Source organism: Dryobates pubescens, chromosome 19 (genome assembly GCF_014839835.1).
Source record: "Dryobates pubescens isolate bDryPub1 chromosome 19, bDryPub1.pri, whole genome shotgun sequence".
Classification (NCBI taxonomy): domain Eukaryota; kingdom Metazoa; phylum Chordata; class Aves; order Piciformes; family Picidae; genus Dryobates; species Dryobates pubescens.
In genome coordinates this window covers 11,114,393-11,136,437 of record NC_071630.1, presented here as the reverse complement: position 1 = coordinate 11,136,437, position 22,045 = coordinate 11,114,393, and the positions used below count along the sequence as shown (strand labels likewise).

At 45.1% G+C, this 22,045-nt stretch overlaps 1 protein-coding gene across 2 annotated transcripts; it reads right to left on the bottom strand.

Annotated features, from left to right (window-relative positions):
* Positions 1-1,821: 1,821 nt before the first annotated feature.
* KLHL36 (kelch like family member 36) lies at positions 1,822-21,902 on the bottom strand. 2 transcript variants are annotated; one of them, XM_054169900.1, is made up of 5 exons: positions 21,638-21,902; positions 16,462-16,543; positions 11,586-12,659; positions 10,638-10,795; positions 1,822-5,188 (listed from the first exon to the last, which is right to left on the bottom strand). In XM_054169900.1, the coding sequence occupies exons 2-5, from the start codon at positions 16,519-16,521 to the stop codon at positions 4,633-4,635; spliced, it is 1,848 nt and encodes a 615-aa protein (XP_054025875.1). In that variant the 5' UTR covers positions 16,522-16,543; positions 21,638-21,902; the 3' UTR covers positions 1,822-4,632. The 2 variants fall into 2 exon arrangements, with proteins under 2 accessions (XP_054025875.1, XP_054025877.1); XM_054169902.1 differs by lacking the exon at positions 21,638-21,902 and adding an exon at positions 16,810-16,970.
* Between the last annotated feature and the right edge of the window lie 143 nt (positions 21,903-22,045).

Here is a 22,045-nt window from a genome sequence, read left to right as displayed (position 1 = left end):
ACAAGCCTTCTCCCTTCTCATGCAATCATCTATTTAGAGCTGCAGTCTCAACCTGCAAGTCACTATCTCACCCTCCTTTCATGTTCTGTCACCAAAATCATCATGGTAAAAACACAGGTACTTTTCTTCCCAAAGCTTCTCTAAGTTCCAGAAAGATCCTATGTGACACTAAAAGCTGCATGTGGTGTGAAGAGCCCCACTGCTGGGCTCTGCTGCTTCGCTCACCAGTTACACCAGAATGGTAGCTGTAAATAGCTGGAGCTCATCTCTCCTCTGGCACAGCAGTGACAGAACATCTCCATCTGGACTGAGGATGCATCTGCCCTGATGTGATCTGTAAGACAACTCAAAGCTGTAAATTCATGGAGGAATAAATAGCCTTTTACTCACTGTTACATTCATGAGAACTGAAATATAACAACAAACTGGAATAAAATTATATATAAAGATTATTATAATAGTTTTTTCTTTCTTTCTTTCTTCCCCCCTGCATAGAAACTTCTTACTCGGAGCTTTGTAAAGATGTGCCAGCATGGGAAGAATCACAATTACAATCTGGCCTTTTTTTTGCTGTGAGTGAAATTGCTCTCAGAAAGAGTACTAAAGGATACATTTTTTCTTTAAATTCCTTGGACATGAGACACTTTTGCTGTCACTGAAGAAAAGTGGCTTCTAAACAGCACACAGAAAATCACCAGTGTTTGGAAGAAAGCAGCCTGATCTCTCATAGGCAGACACTCAGGAACATTTTTCTCCATTTCAGATTTCAACTTGAGAACAAAAATATTTCCAGCTTCTTTCTCAAGCCTTCAAAACAACTGCATCTCACACCATGGAGTAATTTCTCCTCAGGGTATCTCAGGGGATTTAATGTTATCTAACATCACTGTTACAGGCAGCAGCTCCTTGACATGCTGATGCCAAGATACAGGCATGGAAGTGTGGGAAGAGAAAACCTGAGGTTTTTGGTAGCTCTTTTGCATCAGGTGAAACGAGCTTTCCTCAGAATTTGGCAATAGGAGCTGTTTTAAAGATGAGCTAGGGAAGCAGTTATTTTTCCCCAGGGCAGGAAGAAGGAGCTATGCTTCCTGACAAGGAATTTCACAAAGCAGTTCAGCGCTTGGGAGTTTAAGCCATTTCCAGGCATCATGTGCTGCCTGCCAACGGTTCCCAAGCGATGATAAGCCACGTCTGGGTACACAACACCCAATAGCAAGGGGTACTCTGCCAGGCTGTGCTTTCAGCAATGCTTACTGCTGTGCGTTTTGGAGGGGCAAATAATTAGTTCCTTTAATAACAGAAGAATGCTTACACCAACCACAGGTACGACCCTCCTGTGGCCTCTGATAGCATGAGAGATGTCCCACACTCACCCACAGCCTCTGCTTTTGAACAGATGATAAACAAAATGGGAAAAACAAAGCTTACTGTAATGAGTACTGGGGCTATATTTTGCCTATGCAATTAAGCCTAATGTCGTAAAGTCAGAACTGTGTTTATCTGCTCCTCATTAAATACAGTCTTTGAAACCAGTATACAAACATGGCTGTGACAAAAGCCTCACGTAAACAGTCATTTCTGACTGGTTTGGAGCATGATGCGGAAAATGTGGATTAGCCAAGAAAGTTGGATGTCATATTGCTACTACATTTAGCTTCTACCTGTTAAAAAATTTCCATCATTATCAACACCACCTAAAAATAATTACAAGATGACTTCTTTCCAATTCATCCAAAAGGAAAGCCTCAATTGAATCAATAGACAATCAGACCAGTGATGAATACAATCAATCAGACCAGTGATGAATACAATATTCTAAACTGGATTTATTGTTTCCAGACATTAATGTAATACATAAACACATTAGAAGGGGGGGATATAATAACAAGCAACCCATTAACAGAAACAAAGCAAGTCTTTGAAAGTTTTGTTCCATACTTACACAGGAAAATGTCCCAAGAAGTTAAGTAATTGTCAGTCAACAGAACAAGGATTTCAGATATAAAACTCCCCAGACAGCTCATTAATGAGTCTGTCATAACCAAAATGTTTGGGTATGATTTTTGAATTTTTTAAATTTCATTTTTAGGATAAAAAAAGAAAAAAATAACCATTACCTCATGCAGTGTACAAAGGCTTTAAAATAAATCCATTAATGCAAATGAAAGACTTAACTCCTGAGGCTTTTCTCTCTTAAACACCAAAAAAAAACACCTCAAGGAGTTTCACAAAATTAATTTCAACTAGTTTTCTTAAATCCTGTCTGAGCACTGAAGGAGAAGCCTGTAACTTCCTTGAACTCCAGCAATTTATTCAGAGGTACCTCATTCAATACAAAGATGTTCCAAGAGGTCTTTAACTTTCAAGAGCTTCAAATGCAATTAAGTGCAAAAATGGTATCTAAGTGTTTTCCAATTATTGAGGTAAACAGTTGAAAACAAAAGGGTGGGTACCAGGGTATCAGCTGTCTGTACAACAGCTGGGGAGGAAGGCAAACCTGAAATATTGGTAGTTATGGTGCAACAAGGGAGATGTGAAAGGGCTGAGGGAGAAACAACAGCAACAATGAACAGTTCCCCAGCTAAACTTTAAATCAAAGCCCTTGAAATCCACTCAGCAGATCACCACCAGCTGAAAATAAAGCATGGTCATTAGCATGTCTGGCGAGCTGGACTCTCAGGGAAGAGGCTGTACAATAGTCACAGTTATAGCTGAGTGCCTGACAATGTTGAGAATGTAAACGCTGCCCTGACAGCTGCATCCTCTCCCGATCAGCTCACAAAGATCCATCAAACGAGGAGCTCCTGGGCAACAACAGGGGCACAAGTACAGAGCGGGAGCTACTACAGGAAATAATAGAATAGATGGCAAACAAGAGACCGAGTTAGCAAAATGTCTTATAAAAAAGTAGAAAAGTTGGTTTTTTTAAAAACTTTCTAAAAATTTCTTCTTGTGGGAAGGAGGAACATTAACCTGTGGCCTGGCATTGTTACAGTAACTGAAGCGGCTGTATCAGATTGCTGGTGAGAGACTTCTTGCGAATCGGAGGTGCGTTTGTAACCCGCCGCGGGGCGAATGCCTGAGCGCTGGCCAGACAGTCGGGGAATTTTAATATCTGCAGCAGAATCAGCTGTGTTTGTAGAGGGTGGACTAACACTTGGGTTGGAAATCTCTGTACTTGGTATGCAGAGGATAGTGTGACACAGCGGATCTAACAGACCGTTTTCAGTTCAGTCCCACTGCCTGGATCCCAACCACAGTCCTGGGCATACTTTGGGATTTTTCCTTTTGAACCTGTCTCGCTGGGGAAGGTGTTCGGTTGCATGACTTCAAGTCCCTGACAAATCCATCAGAAAAGGCTACTTGCATGAAAAGACATTTTGAACTTTAAAAAAAAGAGAGGAACATGTGAGCTATTAGCTCAGGTAAAAAGCTTATGTTGCTGTTCTTCAGGATTACCAAACCCCAATTAATCTTCCCGGGTTAATATGCTTTTTGACAGTAGAATACTGCAGTATGGCCCCCTGCTCACACTGGCTACTAGCCGAGACCACTGTGAGGCTTCAGTTAAATCAAGTGGATTGCAGCTTCTACAGCCTGGTAGGACTAGGGAGAGACATCTTCTTGCCTCAAGTCCACTTGAAGGATCCTCCTGCCATTTCCCCCCACTGTTACCCTATTCAGCAAACCCCACTCTTGCAGCAAGCTCTATCAATTCCATCTGCTTTAAAGCCCAAAGCAAATTGCAAAGTTTTCATCCAAATCTTAAAATCTTTCAAGTTCTTCAGCAGATTATTTTTTTTCCTCACTCTGGGTCATGTTTCAAAACCCAAGAAAAACTTCTTACTGTGTTTAGACATGAGAAGTGCCACAACAAGAGTTGCAAAATCATGCCACCTTTCCCAGTTTTCAGGGTTCACAATGCCATCATTCCAAGCCCAAGTCAATCCCAGCTATTCTTCAGCCACACAGTAAGATGGTCTTAATTTTAGGAGTACAGTGGAGTTAGTTGCTCTTCCAGCTGATCTGACCCGCATTCACCATAAGCAATATTCTCTTTGAACACTCATGTTCCAGAAATCTGATACCAACAACTCAAGAATGTATTGTAAATGGAATTCAATGTTACAAAACTTCATAACTACAACACCAAAGAGCCATTTCACTTTTTCTTAGCAGTTGCTTCTGAACTCCCTTGAACTGCTCTGTAAGTTCAAACCAGACACTACTCTGCCTCCTCTCCCTTGACATTATTGTCACAGCTGCACATCCAGCCTTGCTATAAAAAGTCAATATGATAGGATGTAGGTGGAAATGCCACGATCAACAGAAGTAAAAGACTAAGCCTTAACATTCAGGAGAGCAGAACAACCTCTCTTGCCATATCACCCCTTATCTAGTAGGAGGGTGGGTTGGTTTGTTTCTTTTGTGGGTTTTACCTTAAACATGAGCTTAATCCAAAACCCACACTCAACTGGACATTTTCTGAGGCTTCAGAAGATGCTTTCCCCCCCACTTGAAAAAAAAAAGAAAAAGAAAGAAAGAAAGAAAATAATAAAATATTAGATAGAAATGATTAAATACAAGGCTCTTTTGGGAGTCCACCATCAAAGGGTGGTTATCCAGAAGTAGTCATCTTCCTCGATCTTGATGCTTTTTTGTTTTTGTCTTTTTCTTTTTGTCCTCTGTTTTGGGTTTCAATGCACAGACACATGCAGACACACCGGCAATGGCTTTGGGTAAGTCGGTTCCTTTGTACCACTTATTTTTCTCCTTATCATAAACCTGAACTGTTTTGGAGAAGACTGTTTCTTCCCAGCTGTATCCTCCGAGGATGTAAATCTTGCCTTCCCAGACTGCAACCCCTGACTCACTGTTCGCTTGCAACAGAGGAGCAACTCTGGTCCACTGGTTACACTGAGGGCTGTAGGACTCCACGCTCAGAATGTCAAAACGAGCCATGGTTTCTATGTTGTCATCACTGCCACCAATGGAGTAGATATTGTCCTGTAAGGTGCACATGCTGTGCCAGCCTCGGGCAGTGATCATCGGCCTCTTCTCCTCCCAGACATCTGTGCGGTAATCGTAGCACAGCAGGTTTTTTCTGTAGGGGCCAATCTGGTAATCATGGCCTCCTGAAATGTACACAAATTCCTTGTAGACTGTTCCAGCGTGGCCATAGGTAAACCTAGGGCAGGCAAACAGAAGTGAACTGACTTAGTGCTGACAGATTTTATCAAGACACCCAAACATTCAACAAGGGCTGGTACTAAAGGAGAAAATAAAGTGTAACTAAAGAGAGAAGAAACCCTAATCCCAGTAGTTACCCAGTAACTATTCTTATTCAACCTGTTCCAACCTGCACTGCAGAGTGCTGAGCTATGACAGTTACTTCTGAGAGCATCCCCTACAGTGTGCCACACAACAGAAGTAACTCATCCTGCTCTAGCTGGCATGATCTTCGCTGTCATATTCCTGCCCCACTGCTTAGGCTGGGGCAGAGAAGAAAAAGTCCACAATTTCATCAAGGGTTTCTATGACAGAAAGTGGAAATATTCATGATACCTCTCAGACTTACCAGTAGCAATTAACCAAGAAAAAACAACATGAAGATTAGTGCTGCCTTCCACAGCTTCAGGATCATGAATCATGTTTCTTATTCATTAGTGTTCACAGCCTGCTTTATTTGCAGTCATGATCCTTGTAGTGTCTTTTTTGTGAGCTATCCACCTGTTCTACCACTTCTGCTATACAGGTGGTAACTTTGGCCATCCTGAGACAAGGCAACAGACCTCAGTCAAAGAGAGATCCAGGTCCATGTTTGAAATAAGACAACATGAAATGGTAGAACCAACATCATGCATACCATTTCCACAGGGCAGAGAGAAAACCCCTTTGATCAGCTACAATAAAGCCACTACAAACTGATTTCTTAACTTCATGCTAGGATATTCTTGACCAAACACCTTAGAGCTCTTAGATGTGGAATGGTTGGGCCTCTGCTTCTTTGAACATACCCTTCCTGAACATGCCTTCTTTTCTTTTTTTGGGTGCATGGGCCATCAAAAGCTGTAGCTGCAGCACCAGCCACAGCAAACCGGCTCACACACCAGTACAAAGAGCCCCAACAATTTAATACCCATAGGGTTGCAGAGTAATAGATTCATCATGCTGCACTCACAAGCCTCTGCTGCCAGCCATCCTTTGTAGTCAAGGACTCAAGACAACTAAACCTCTATGACAGACAAACCTAGGTTAGCATTAGTGTAGCCTGGAATGCTTTTGAACCATGCCTGAACATGCTGGGAACTCAATGTGGATAGAACTTTGAGCTGTTTGTATTTCACATGGTGAGTTTCTCTCAGCTACACAAGCGGTATCGTAACTTCTTCTACACACAAGTGCCAAACACTTTTGTGCCAAGGGAAAAGGTAGAATAGAAAAGAAATCACACATCTACCCTGAATGCAACCCTTCTGAGAAAAGCTAAAAGATGTTTATTATTCTAGATGCCTGACAAACCTTCTGATCCCTGACTGGTAACTGAATCAGGCATTCTAACCAGCTCCTGATACAAGAAATGGAAAAATCCTTGAGACACTTGGCCTGAGAATGCTAAGTGACCAAGACAGACCTTTCAGCTACAAGCCTGGGGCATCATCCCTGGAGACCTTGCAGAGATGGCTTCAGAACTGTACTCCTTCTTAGCCATTCACAAAAAAAGAAAGACAGAAAACAGAGAAGACTAAGGCATAGCTATGAGACTGTATCCAAAAAGGCTACTCAAAAATTCCACAGCTCACAATCTGCCTAACCATGGAAGCACAGAACTCATGTTTGGTGTTTCTGTTTGACATGAAATACCCTGAGCCCATGCTTAGCTTTTGCACCTTCCAGAAACACTATGGCAGTTTAGTGTACACAGACGCCGGTCCACCTTGTTTGTGGTCTCTTACGGACAAGAACTGGGAGTGTATGTCTCCAGTGTCACCAGTCTGGTTGCCAGAGTCTTTGCTTCTCTATATACATGGGAATGGGTCTTAAAAGGTGGACTACCTAGCCAGGAAGTCAGATGGACAAACTAACTTCATGTCCTTTCTCAACCCACATCTAACCAGCAAGCTACCCAGAGGACCTGCAGTGCACTCCACAGAGGAGGAAGTGTCAGGTAACAGGTTTTGAGGACTCAGAAGGAGAAGAGAAAGAGTGCAGTGCCATATCCCAGGGTTATTGTACTGCTGATAGCAATCATTCTGCATTTCAAAATAAAAGAGAGGCCACAAGTTAATAAAAACTTGAATGACTTTTGGGAAGTAGCTGAAATATTTTCCTACAGTAACTGGAAAGGGGAATTCTGTGCAGGTAAGCTAGCAATAAACGTTTTCTCTCAAAGCACATGCATACAATCTGGCACAGACAGCTTCAGAGAAAGCACTGATGCTTCTCTTTTTGCCTCAACCAATGGCTATGCCTAGTGAACAGCAATAGCTATCAGAGCACTCTGAAAGAGGAGATCATATGTGAAGCACCAAATCGACCATCAAGTTGTTATTTCCCAGCAGAGGGAGATTACCCATTGAAATTGGCTAGATGTGTTTCACTTTGCCTGACTTCTAAAAAGCTCATCCAGAATTGCACACACCAGAAAATTGCACGAGATAAAATGCACAAAGCAAAGCAAATCAATACCAATCCTTCCTGCAGGCCCTGTGGGTTAAGCAGAGGCATTTCTAAACATGCAGCACAACAGTACACTGCAGTACAGCAGGCTCAGACACCCTCCAGCAGAAATCATCCTGCGTTTTGGCAATGTTATCTGTCAGAGTGGGCAGAAAAAGAGGCATTAAGGAGAAAGAGGTTTCAATTCAGAATATCTGCTAGAGCCAGTTCCCCATACTGGATAGCTTACCTAGATAAAGTGCTGCCAAAATTACCATTTCTGACACAGTTACACTCTTCAGTAAAGCCAGAAAATGTATCAATTGTTTTCTTAAACGGAGGAACACTTGTCCAAACTCATAAGACTCTGGGAATCCCCTACTCCAGCCAAAGTCCAGGCAAGCTGTGATTGCTGTGAATCTTGGTGTCCACTTGTTGCAACCCTGAGAGATCATTCATGACTCAACTAGCAGAGCAGATACCATCATTTGTTAACCTGTTCCAACACATTTCCTCATACAACAGCTTTCAGTTGCTCTGCCAAATTTTAACCTAGGGCCACTCAATTAATTTCACTGATGTTTGCAGCGGAGTTTTTCATGGTCTATTCACAGCGAGAACACATTGCACCAACTTCTGCTCTGCCAAGCTTGTCAGCCACCGCTCCTCCCTTCCGGGCTAGAAACTATGGCAGCAACTGCTCCCAAAGAGCCTGGGAAAATGGTAAAAATTAAATAAATAAACATACAAAACCTCTCTGAAGACTGGGAAAGGTATCCCACAACCAAGGACCTGAACAAGAGTCAGGCAAAATTCACTTGTAGCAGACTTGGACCAGGTCCATCGTTTAGATAGCTTGGCTGAAGTTCTCCACATTAAGCATCTGCCTGAAGAGGCTGTGTTTGCTTCTTCAGTAAGGCAGCATTATTTCAGTCAAAACAGCTCAGCTCCTTCCAAGAAAGAGGTTGGAGAAAACAAAGTGTTGTTTTGACCGTATTGGAGTGGGAAGGGGGTGGGGGATGGGGGAAGAAGAGATAAAAAAGAGCTTGCAAAGCTTTTCTTTAGGGAAGCACGACTGTGCCTGTGTTCAGCAACACAGACACAGGATTTGGTAGCAGGCAGGAGGTATATTTAGTCAAGGACACAACCATCACCTTTCCCCTGAAAATCTCCCCACACACATGGCAAGCTATAAGCCTTAGAAGGATGGGGCTTTGAGCAACCTGGTCTAGTAGAAGGTGTCTCTGCCTATGGCAGGGAATTTGGAACCAGGTGATCTTTAAGGTCTCTTCCAACCCAAATAATTTTGGGATTCTATGATATCAACACCCAAGAGAGCAGCTACATGGAAAAGTGGGAAACTCTCTAGTTCACTGCACAGCTGCACAAAGACCTGAGCTGGCACAAAGGACAGTTAGTATGGGATGAGGATAGAGCATGCACAAAGAGAAGGTGCAGAACTGTTTTTCTGGGGTGTTGCAATAATGTAAAATAGTTGCTGTTTTACAGCATAACCCTGCTGTTTAGCAACCAGCTAAGGCAATGTAAGTGGGGTCTATCCCAAAAGGGGGACTTTTGCCTGGTCCAAGTGGATCAGCTAGGAATCTAATAAAAAATTAACACCCTCCATGTCAAAGTTCACTTTCAAATGCTGCAGCTGCAAAAATCCCAAAGCCAAGACATAGGTAGCAGGGGGAACATGCAGACAACCTGGCCCTTTTCAGACAGCTTACAGTCTCGTTGGCTTAAGCCAACCATGCAAGCTTTCCCAGGATCATCTGTGCCTAAAAATATCCATGCCAGGTCTAAGGTGAGTGTTTTTCTAACAACATACAATGCAGTCAGGTCATGTCTACACTTCTTTGAGAAAACCTTTTAAAGTAAGCAAAGAGAGAAGGAAAAGCTGTGCTATAGTTCCTGTGGGATGTCACAGGTCACCCCAATTACAGGAGGGCTTAACAGAAGCAACTGAAGACACTCTCATAGACATCCCAGCAATGATTGTGGTGTTTAGCCTCAACTGTTAGATGTGCCTGTGTGAATAGAAATCAAAATGGAAAGAAGCATCCTGCTTCTGAAGAGCACTCAAGCCCAGCTGTTAGCCTGGATCAGACTCACATTGCAGCACCTACCCAAAATAGAACCGGGCAACAGGCTTCTATGCCTCGCTGGCTGCCTATGGCTCTGCAGCTCAGGGAGTAAGGGAAAACCTGGACTCTAAAATCAAATTGCAAGTGTCTTGTTCCTGATGCAAGCACTGCTGCTGGAGTTGCAGGTTTCAGACACCATGAAGATAGCATCCCCACAGCCAATGCTCCTGTGATTTCCATGACTCTGAAATATTACTGAACCTGAACAGCTGTTTGCCAATGAAATGTTAGGGCACCTTTCTTACCAAGTCACCATTAAAACCTTGAAGTAGAATACTAGCAATGTCCTCTACTGCTCTTACAAAGAGAGATGAAACACTAAAGCCTCTCAAAAGTAATGCAGCTAAGTTTTAACTCAGACTGAGAGAAAGAGAAGTCACATTTGCCAGGCTTATCTATCTGCAATACAGGTAAGTGTGGTTTACCTGCAGCAGCCAACCTGAGCAGCTTACAAAGAAGACCAGGGTGACAAAGTAAGGCCAAATAAATTCTAGACACCTCTGAGCAGGACCTAAACAGTGCCTCTGAAAAGAGTCAACTCCAAGTCACGTCAGGAAAAATATTTTAAGAAGAGCAGAGGAAAATTCCCAGTGCGCTCCCTCCCATCCTTCAGATGTGCCTCAGGACAAAAACTGAACCCAATCAAGCTGACAAGGAGCATGCAGCCTGGAAGAGCTGGTTGCTCAAATAAAAAATGCTGATATGGTTTGCTTGCTGACACCATGCTGGTTATGTATCCTTTTGCACCCCTTCATCAGCTAAAGTCACACAAGCTCCCTTTGCTACCATTCTTCAAACACAGGATGACTTCCCCAACGCCTCCATTACCTGGGCAAGCCTGCTATATAGGACCAGGAATCCTTCTGAGGACTGTAGGTCTCCACTGAAGAAAGTGCCCCGTTTTCATTCCTGCCACCAACAGCTACCAGCATGTCAGTGATAGCTCCCAAGTAGAAATCCACGCGGCGCTGTCTCATGGAGGCAACCTGTCAAAAATAAGAACATGCTGAAACCTTCAAATATCTGGCGAGCAAGCTGACTAAGGTACATGCATGTCTGAGGAGAGGACAGTTGCACCTTCCCATGCATTTGGGAAGGAGAGCTACTAGGTTTGACCCTTGTATTGATGAAACACTTGTTTCTCTGCAGTAGCATGTTACATAGCATTCATTTTCAAAACAGGGGACAACAGGAAGCATCTAAGAGAGAGGTTACCCTCTAAATGTTTGTGTTACATGAGCCTCTCCCACAACTCTGCAAGAAACATACATAGCAATCACTGAAAACCACCCAGGGTGGTTTATACAGGAACCTGCACCGGCTGCAGGGTTTTGGAGTGGGACTGCAAGTGAACAGGTTGTTCCAAAAGACATTTAGCACTGAGACATTTGACAAATGTCAGTGACATCATCTTTTTACATCAGACCCTTTTTTGATTTAGTAATACGGGCTGCTGCTTCAGAAAGCTGAACCAAGTAATTGCCTCTGTAAATCCATTCTAATCTGAAGAGGTGCAGGTGGAGGCTGACCAAGACTTTCACAGATGAGGTGCTCAAATCCCAGGTGTTGTTGAAAATCTGCCCCAGACTCTTCTGCTGTGTAACTCATTCACTCCCACAAAGAATTCAAGTAACTGCTTTTTCAACTTAAACAATTTCCATTTGCAAGTGATGTTGTGTTAGCTGTTCTAATGAGCCCTGGCCTTCCACCAAAACCAAGAAAACACTCTAAACATTAAGGATTTTAAACAGAGAAATAATACAGCTTAAGTCTCACCTTTATCCACTGGTTACAGCGGGGATCATACCTATATAGGAGATTGGAAGCTGCATCCCCTCCATTGTCCCTTGAAAAGCTGCCTCCGGCTATGAAGATGAAGCCTCCCAAGACTGCAACGCAGTGGTGACTTCGCCTGGCTGGGAGAGGGGTTTCTGCTACCCACTGCCCCTTTCTGGTGTCCAAGAAGCAGGTATCATCACTCAGTTCCAGGCACCGTTCAGAAACCTCCCCACCCACAAAGAGGAGCCTCTCCTCACAGGTCCGCAGGGCTGTCCGCTTGTTCTGCAGCACAGGCTGAGCCGTCACATTGTTGTGGTAGTTCACTGCCTCCTCTATAAACCCCTCACAGTTTGCTTCTTTGGGAAGAAGAGAGCAGACCGCAGGCTTGACTCGATGGAGGAGATCACTTTTGGGTATCAAGGGAAAATGAATGTTATCCAGAACCTGGTATGCCTCATTCTCCCGTTCTGGGTACTGGGTAAGCCACTGCAAGGCAGCCTGCAGCAAGTCATGCTCACACTCCTGCTGCACGTTGCTGCTGTCCAGGTACTGGCACAGCTTCTGCAAGGAAATGTTCTGCAGGAAGTCTGGGGTGAAAGACAGCGTGCCGAAGTTCTGCAGGATGAAAGAGTCAATGTAGGAGTCAAGGCGCTTCAGGTTGTAAATAGAGGCTAGCTCCTGCAGGTACAAGTAGTTCTCCTCGCTGACCTCATTCTCCAGATACTCACAACAGAAGTCAACCACCTTCCAGATCTGCAGCAGATGAGCTGTTTCGAGCACATAGTCAATGTTGCCTCCATCTAAAGACAGCTCACTGCCATAAAGAAAATCCACTACAGCCTTGAGACCAATGTAGGAGGCTCCAAAAAGTTCCACCTCTTTTTGATGGGCTTCTCGCATACCAATGGTGAACATAGAGTTGAAGTAGTCACTGCAAACAGCGAGGAGGTTCCGATGGGCAGGGACTCTCTGCTCATCCACCACAAGGACAATGTCACAGAAGAGGCCTCGGTGTCTCTGCTCATTCAGGCTCTGAAGAACCAGACTAGAGTGGTCATCCCACCTGTATACCTGGAATAAACAAACAGTTTGTCTTCACCAAGATAAATCTCAATGTTTTTCCATCAGTCATACACAAGAGAAAGGAAGCAGACTTATGTTGCACTTATGTAATAAATTCTGAGTTGAAACAGTTGGCAAGCAAAGTAGTACAAGCCCAAGCTGCTCACCTTTCCTTTGAGAGGCCTGTGCTGACTTTTAATGTTTCCTACTCCCCTTGTCTTTTTATAATTGACTCCTGCCTCCTCCATAATGCTGCATCCCAACCTCCTCCCTGATGATTTACACAGGCACAATTTTCTGAATCTCTTCCACTCATTGTCTTCAAGACATCTTGCTGACATTCCTTTTCTTACTTGCCCCCCAAATGACTCCTTACAGAGTTCTTCTTGACTAAGCTACTCACAAAATACTCGGAGTGGGAGACACACATGCAGCAGTGTGCCAAAATTTCATTCAGCCCATGTATTGTTTGGGTTAGTGCTTACTTGACAGCTACCCCCTCTTAAATCTTTACAGAACTCCACATTTCTAAGCTTGTCAGGGTAAAAGCCCTCTTTCTTTCCATATTATTCCAGGCACACACACTGCAGTCAAAAATAATAGCTGTTTATTTATGTGCAAAGCCACACATGTGGAAACTTATTCCCATAAGACTTCTCTACTTGCTTCCAGAAGCTGAGGTAGCTTTTGTTTAATGAATACAACTAAACATTTTTCTTTTAAAGAAAGGGGAAAACGCCCTCAGAACGTGTCCATTAAATGCCTTTCTGGAAGCCCTCTGGCCCAGACATTCTTTCCACCAGCTCTGTACATGTCACTGAGCTTTTGAGGCTACCAGCATTTGCCTCTTTCTCACAGACTTACTTTACTAGTCTTAAAAAGAACCAAAATGGAAACATTTTGCTACCCCTTGAATGTCCTGCAGAACATTATTGAAGGGGCTGGTCACCCTAGTACATCAAGTGATGCAGCTTTTAGGACCATCCTTCCAGAGAAATGGAATGCTTGATGGTACAGTCAGTTACCTTGTGATCTCTCTTAATAAAAGCCAGTTAAGTTAAATGCAAATATGTAACTTTAATTACCAAATCCAAACCAGGCAGAGTTGCAGAGCTTGCATGGACATGTAAGAGAAATGAAAGGAGGTGAAGAGGAAGCAAGTATTTGTTTCGTATCTAAGTCAACACTGAACAGTTCTGGCTGTAGAACATTGAGTCTTGCCTAGCACTACACCCTCAGGCTGCACTCCCAGAAGTGACACCCTGAAAAGGTGTTTCAGTCCCTATCTATATCAAGAACAGTCATACAGATGACCTGAGGGTTCCTCAAGCCTCTCAGGTGTTCAAGATCTCCTTCAAGATCTTGCTTCTAGAAATCCTGACTATCCATGCCTTTGTGGTTTCCCAAACAGAGAGCACATGATGATTGTTGTCTGGCTAAGCCATTATTGGGTTGGTTAAATCATGGTGAGACAAGCTTTCTAGCCAGCTGTATGGGACAGGGTCAAGGCCTAGAGCCACATTTTTACCCCTGCACTCATTCCTCACTCCAGATGCACTCTCTGTGTACATCATTTGGTAATTGTACTGTTATCGGAGGAGATAACCAGGATTAACACATGCAGCTCGCCACTGTCCAGACGTGACGGCAGCCAGTGCCTCTGAGCTAATGCCAACCTCAGGAGCCTGACCTCCCATGTCTGCCTTTCAGCAGTTGGTGGTGGAGCAACAGGCTGTCTGCCACAGATGAGACCCAAATTCATAACCAAACGTGCTGCTCTTCATGTGAGACCCCAGCAGTTTCTCTTGAGTTTTGCTTATGCTCCTTTCTAAACAATGGAGACTCTGCTGCCAAAAAAGCCTCCTCTTGGAGTAACTCCGTACAAGCAAGTGCACAGAGTTAAACCAGTCTAAGCGAAGAGGCTTCAGTCTGGGCAAAACGCTTTAATTTTCCTCATACCCATTGCCTCACCGAATCTCTGAGCTTAAAAAGGGATCTACTGCATAGACAACAAAGTAACCTCCACTGAGAAATAGAACTGCCAGACATCTGTAACAGAAAAAATAAAAATAGGGGAGCTAAGGAATGTAAAGTTTGTTATCTTCATTTTACAGAGATTGAGAAATGCTGGTATCATACAGGAGCCCAAGTAGAGACCGTGGGGTGGAAGAGGCAGGAAAAAGAATAAATATGGCAAAGGACAAAGCATCCATCTGTGGCATGAGGGAGAGTGGCTGAACAGACAATAGCATCTCACAGCACCCTCTTCTGAATCTGACTCATGGGGGACAGTTATTGGATTAAACCAAAAATGTATTCCCCTCCTGTCTCTGTAAACTGGCTGATCATTTCTCTCTAATATTCTCTAATACCACCATTGCGCATAACAAGATTACACCAGAATATAAGATTTGCCAGAGATCCCTATGTACTTAGCTGGCTGTGGAGTCAGCAGCGTAATCCTGACCACAAATACGCCTGACAACTTGTACTCCTAAACCCCTTGTTGCCATGTAGAACTGCTGCTACTTCAGAAATCAAGCATAAAATCATTACATGTGGCATTGGATGGGCTCAGAATACATTAACAGATTTCAGCCACTTAGCAAGTTCATTCACTCAGCAAGCAAGTAACAGAAGCTGAAAGCTGCACATTTCAAACCCAAGCCTAATTTTATCCTAAACATGAACATCTTTCTCAAGCTATTTATAGTCTGTAGAACAGCTTTTGCATTATCTAGTAATTCTAAGTTGAACAGATAGTGACAGCTGCTGTCTAAGCAAGAAAACAAAACAATGCTGTCAAGTTAATTAATTTTTAATGTGATGAATTATTATTACATTCAGACTAAACCATTTAAATGGTAGACAGGATCAGCACTCAGGGTAAAATGACATTGGGAGGGATGCATTTAAAAATTAGTCCTATTCATCTTTTATCAGCTGTATTAGAGCAGGATTTAAACTTCTTTCGGCTTCAAAGATCTCATTTCTTTCAGATTGTTAATGCAGTACCAGTGATGCCAAAGAAAATGAGATCTGTCTCATTCAACTCTGATAAGCCTAATACAGGCACTGAAAAGTTTTTCTCCTCCAGCTGTTGTTGGTAGCACAAGGTACTTGCCCTGCAGCACCTGTAACCTAGTGCTCACTCTGGAACAGAAAAGCAATTTACACTGGCACGAAAGACAGTGAACATAATTACAGCTGATATTAAATCTTATGAATTAAAGGTCATCAGCCTGATGACTTGCATAAAGAATTACCTAAAATGGACTTCCATGGATTCCCAACTAAAATCAATCTGTTTGTGCAGACAGAAAGTTCATCCAAAAAATTAAACCTTGCAAACCTACAAGAGCTCCTCAAGTCCACTGGAATTACCATTTACAGGATCAAGCCTCTCATCTGGTACAAAACAAACACTGAATCTGAAAAGCAGTCTCAGCTTCGTTTCTGCAACTAGCTTGGATTTTATTAGATAGACCAGTATGAAAAATTCCCCAAGTAAGCACATCACATTTAATTTTTGGTGTAGAGAAAATACTGTGCTGCAGTGATGTGAGTTTGATGAGTAATGACTCGTGATGAGCAGATGCCCATTTGATGCTGCTGCCTTTTTGGAGGGTTGAGTTTTTTATCACTAGGTAGCAACTTCTGTCAAAAAATACTTGAGCAGGTCGATTACTGTTCTCGTATCTCTCTTAAAAAGCTCCAAATATTCACATTCCTCCAAAACAGTCTGCTCAAAGGAGAGCTTTTACCCTCCCTTTCCTGTCATTTCTGTGTAGGTAACACGAAATGTACTAACCTTTGAGGATTCACTTATCTTGTGTGGACGACAAATCCTGGTTTGCCTGGTTCCCTCCATGACCGGCTGATGCAAAGTATTTCTAGAACAAAAGCAAAGGAAGACGTTAGCAGCGTACCAATCCTTTCAGACTGCTAAAACCCGTATCCTGCTGAATAAATAACACAATTAAGAAGACCATGCATGCTAATCTGCAGCTTGAAAACGTCTGAGTTTTAAAAATGTGTGTTTCGCTCCTGGTATTGTTTCCTCGTGTTACTATTGCTTCGTTGTGTCAACAAGTCGGGATACGCTGGGGTATAATGAAAGACCTGTGCGTGTCTTATTGCTACCAAGTTATTTACTTACTGCTAGCTCTCGCTACCGCTGTTAGAGGTAAAATCATTCCTGCCAGAGCCAGCAGGACCACGCTTTGCAGCTCAGACCCTTTCTGGGGCAGGGGTGAGCCGAGCAGCGGAGACGCGCAGGTCCCCGGGGACAGACCCCGCGGGGACTCATCCTCCGCCTGCCGGCAGCTGGCCCATTCCCGGCAGCTACGCCGGCTGCGCTTTACACAGCCTTCATTCAGCCGTAAAAACAAAAAACAAACAAACAAAAAAAATTTAAAAAAAAAAAAAAGACGGGAAAAGGCAAAGCAACCACGAACGCCAAGAGCCGGCAGCGGCGCCCGAGGGAAGAAGCCTCGCAGCCTCCCGCACCCTGCAGCCGCCCCGTCCCCGCGGCGGGAGCGGCGAGTTACCACAGCGTGGTATCGCGGCGGGCTGTGGACAGCGTCGCCAGAGGGCCCGCCGCGGCCATGGCCAGCCCAGGAAATGCCGGCCGGCTGGAAGGAGTGGCGACGGACCGGGGCGGGGCGGGGAGCAGCGCCGGGCAGGCCGCTGGGCTGGAGGAGGTGTCGCGGGGCTGGGCCACGGCACAGCCGGTAACCCCGCAGGGACCAAATGGCGGCCGGGCCCGCTGGGCTGGGCGGCACGGCGGAGGGGAACCCCCGGAGGGTTTGGGCTTTATCCCTGCCGGAAGGCTGGGCGGGAATGGAATGGTGCTGACATCCATGGCCGCAGCCGAGGCGACAGCTACAGCGAATGATGGATACTTGGGAGTGTTACTGTGCAAATCTGGGAGGAAGCGAATAGAGTGGATGTGTGCGTACGTTGTGAGAAGTCCTGTCACCATCTCATCCTCCTAGTCCAGACACGGATCTATCTGACTCCACAACTGGCCAGCCAGCAGCTGGCTGCTCTTCAGCAGTTATGTGCTGCCCTAAGGCTTTTTCTCATTGATTAGGGACCAGAGGCTTAACTGTTAGTAAAACCCACTTTGGTGTACAGCAGTGCTGACGATACACCTCCTTCAGGGATGACATAAGAAGCAAAGACTTTGCATGGAGACCCCCGTCAGTGCCACCAGCAAAATGGCCATCACTATAACTATAACACTATAAGTAAAACAACCCCTTTGTAAATCCAGTACTCCTGGGGATCTTCCAGAGGTTATCGTCAGGACAGCAGAAGCCAGCAAGATTGTGCATGCAACCAAGCTCGTGCAAGCAACTCAGCTCCATCTGCGCTCACCAAGAACAGCTAAGCTTGGACATGTGTCCCACATGGTGAAGGGGCACTTGTCACTCGCAGAAGATGATGAGGACAGCACGGAGCATCATTGCTTTAAACAAGGGCAGTGTGCCAGGGCAGCCTGGAAAGTGAGCACCTTCATCCACCCCAGCTGCCCTCCAGTCCTCCACTGCAGGTAATGGCTCCAGTGCTGGGGCAGTAGCATCCAGCCAGCTGCTCAGCCAGCTGCTTCTGTTCTTAGCCATCCCAGAAAAAATGGGGATGATGAGGTGTCTCTGCTAATCTAAATGATTAGCAAGTCTGAAGAGAAGCATTTTTGTAGCTTTGGTCTCTCCTGTTGTTATCTAAGTGAAACTGCTTTAGTGAATGTCCAGGTTATAGTGACGCTAGTGAAGGTAGGGTTGAATATACTGCATTGATGTTCTGATGAGGACCACTGATCAGAGGCTTTATAGTGTAAAGCTGGTTGCTTTGCATAAGCAATGCATGCCTGCTAAGGACTAGAGCCTTGAAGAGGAGCTGAAAGATTGATGATGCCTGGCTTGTGCTGGAAATTCCCACCAGAGAAAAACAAAAGACTGTAGGAAGGTACCAAGGATATCAAGACCTAAAGAAACAAGGACTTGTTGTCAATGGAAGAAACCATGAAGATGTAAAACTGTTCACTAATGAGTGAACTTTACTCATTAACATATCACAATAACCATGGAGTTATAGAATGGTTTGGGCTAGAACAGACTTCCAAAGGTCATCTGGTCCAACCCCACTGCAGTGAGCAGGGACATCCTCCACTAGATCAGGCTAGTCAGAACCTTGTCAAGTCTGACCTTGCATATCTCCAAGGACATGACCTCAATGACCTCCTGGGCAACCTGTTCAATGTTTCACCACCTTCATAGTAAAGAACTTGTTCCTAACATCCAACCTACATCTACTCTTCCCTAATTTCAAACCATTGTCCCTCATCCTATCACTGCAGGCCTTTGTGAATGGTCCCTCTCCAGCCTTCTTGTAGGCCTCCTTCAGGTAGTAGAAGGCCACCATTAGGTGTCTCTGGACCCTTCTCTACTCCAGGCTGAACAACCCTAGCTCCCTCGAGGAGCCTGTCCTCTTTGAACAGTTATTAATACCAAAGCACACATCTTCTTGAGCTGTGAAGCTCTTGCCTACAAGACCACCTCTCAGCACATGCACTATTAATTTTGTAGATAACTCTTGCTTTAACTGAAGGCAAAGAACCTGTAAACCAACCAAGAAGTAGAATACCAATAGATAGGCAGAGGTAGCAGGAGTCTGCTAACCAGACCCATGTAAATGTGTGAAACTTTGTCAATAGGTAGAGCTGGCTTAGTCAAATACCACCCAGCTCCTGGCTTTGTGCAAATCTGAGATTAAATAATAATACCCCTGCCCTGTGTGTATTGGCTGTTGCACATCATGCTAATGCCCCCACTTTGGAGACAATGCTGCAGGCCTTGTGATCATGGGAACCCAGGATAAAGACCTGAGTAAAAAACCTACTTTGATGACAACCCTAATGCTAACTGTGACACAGCAGCCTTTCCTTCAAGAGGGTCTTATTCTCTCTGCTCCTGCACTAGAAACACAGATGGAGAAACAGGATTGGGGACAACCAAGATGAGAAAAGGAGCAAAAAGCTGTGATGGCAAGGCAGGGGCAAGGCAGGGGCAAGGCAGTAGCAATATATTTTAGGAGAACAGCTAAACCTCCTGTAGGGCCAGAGCTCTGCAGAGCTCAGCTGGCCCTACCCATTCTGAGGCCCTCCTTGAACTTCATTAGTAGAGTCTGGACATCTGAAGGTCAGTCTAGATATCCAAGGCTTCCTGCTCGCTGGAGACTTTTTTTCTTTTCCTTTTGAGGAAGTCCATAAGTCCTCTTTTAAGTCCTTCCACTTTCTCTGTTGTCTGTGATTCCTCTCTGAGGACTCCTATGAAATGGATAGATGCTGCTGCCAGGACAGTAACACCTTCCTGCACACGCTGAAAAGATCCATGTGCACAAGATGGAGGTCTCAAAACTCCCATATGAAAAGCAAATCAGAGCCAGACAAGTATTTTTTTCTTGATTACAGCCTGATGAAACTGAACAAAATACTTACTCCCCCATGCATTAAAAGATTCCTGAAAACGTGTCAAAGACAAAGAAAATAAGCAAAGAGATTTGATCCCACACAGATAGGTGAGAATCTGACACTTCTAAGTGTGAGGCATGAAGTTCTTTAGGAATATAATTCAGACACTCTAGCCCCTGGGTCACAGGGACTGAAATAAGGTTGATGTTTTCTCCTTCTAAGGAAAAAGACCTACTGCTGCCCTAGGAAACACCAGGACTTGAGGAACAAGAGTGAAAAGACAAGGACAACCAGCATTTGTTATAGGTATAAACAGCAGCAAGGCAGTGCCAAGGGATGATAAATGCAGACTATGAAAAAAATTAAAATGTTTATGAGTAGAGAATGGTCAGCAGAAAAGGAGTGTTCCCAAAGACAGATCCAAAAGAAAATCAATAGAAATTCAGAACTACTTCTGTGTGATTATCATCTAGAGCCTGCAGTCTACAGATAAGAGCGTGATTCACCCCAGTGCCATGTCCTACACTTGTACTGACTTCAGAAGTATTTCTCTCTTCCCTATGACCTCATCCACATCACAGAGATGCACTGCAGCAAGATGCTTATGTTCTGGGCCCTGATGCTACAGGGAACCTCATGCCATTCAGGACTCTCTGGAAGAAGCTGCATGCAGGACTAGAGCTTCATATTCTGTGGTAGAAAATGAGGTCTCCTATAACTGGCACATGCTCTGGCTATCTTGTTTCTCCAGATGTTTGGAGAAACTGAACAACTGCATTTGGTAAAGAGACTTTTTTTTACTGTTCAGACGTTACAACGTATCGATGTGAAATAAAGAATGAACATGCCGATGCAAACGTCAAAAGAAACAACATGTGATAACTTTTGTCACAAAATGTAGTTTTTTATTAAAAGGGCAATATCCAGTCCCTTACGTTCAGGGTAGAAACCCACAAAGAGGTGTAAGGACTGGGTTTTAAAACTCCGGTCTTTGGGCACAACAACATCTGGTGACATTTATTTCTAGCTGCGTTCTGCACAGCAAATGAGCCGTCCCTGTCCCTGTGGACACTGGACCGATGTGCAGTCTTACAGACGGCCCCTGTCCCTTTGCCCAAAGCCCAGCATCTCTTATTAGCCTATCGACTCGGGTTCGATTTTCTGTTTTTAATTAGCAGCGCTGAGGTGGAGCCCAGTAGGGGGAGATCGCTGCATCCGAAACGGGGTGAGACAAATGCAAGACACACAGACAGGCCTCCAGCGCCTGCACACACACCTGAAGCTAGCTGCAGCAAGCGGTGACGGCTCAAAGTCACCCTCACAGCCCCTGTCAGAGGCCCGCATGTAGGGAGAGGAGTACCCATAGCTCCCAGCCCGGCTCCCCAGCCCGGCTCCCCGCTCGCAGTCTCACAAGCAGCTTTGCCCAGCTCCTGACCCTACGCCGGCAGCGCTGCCCCGCATGCCATCCTCCAGCCCCCGGCCGGAGCCGGTCTCCTGCCTTCCCCTCGCCTACCTGCTCCGCGCTGCGGCTCCGCTACCTCCCGTGCGCCCGGCCCGGCTCCCGGCCCCGCCGCGCCGGCAGCGGCTGCTCCATCTTGCGCATCGATTCTCCCTCCTTCCTCCACCCTTCCGTCACGGGCTGCAAAAACATTGGGGGTCTGGAAAAATATCACCGGCCCAAAATCCGCATCACCGCGGCGGGCCCTGGGCGCCGGGAATAGCCCCTCGCCCACCTTGCCCAGGCAGCGCTTCGACTTTGCATCCTCCAGACAGCTCCCCCCCCCCACCTCCCCTTTCCCCTTCCCCTTTCCCCGCCGTCCCCCCGTCCCCGGGTTATTGCATCACCCCCGAACCCCCGCGCCGGGGCCGGGAGGGGCGGGCGGGGGCAGGCTCAGCGCTCGCTGCGGAGCCATTGGCGGCC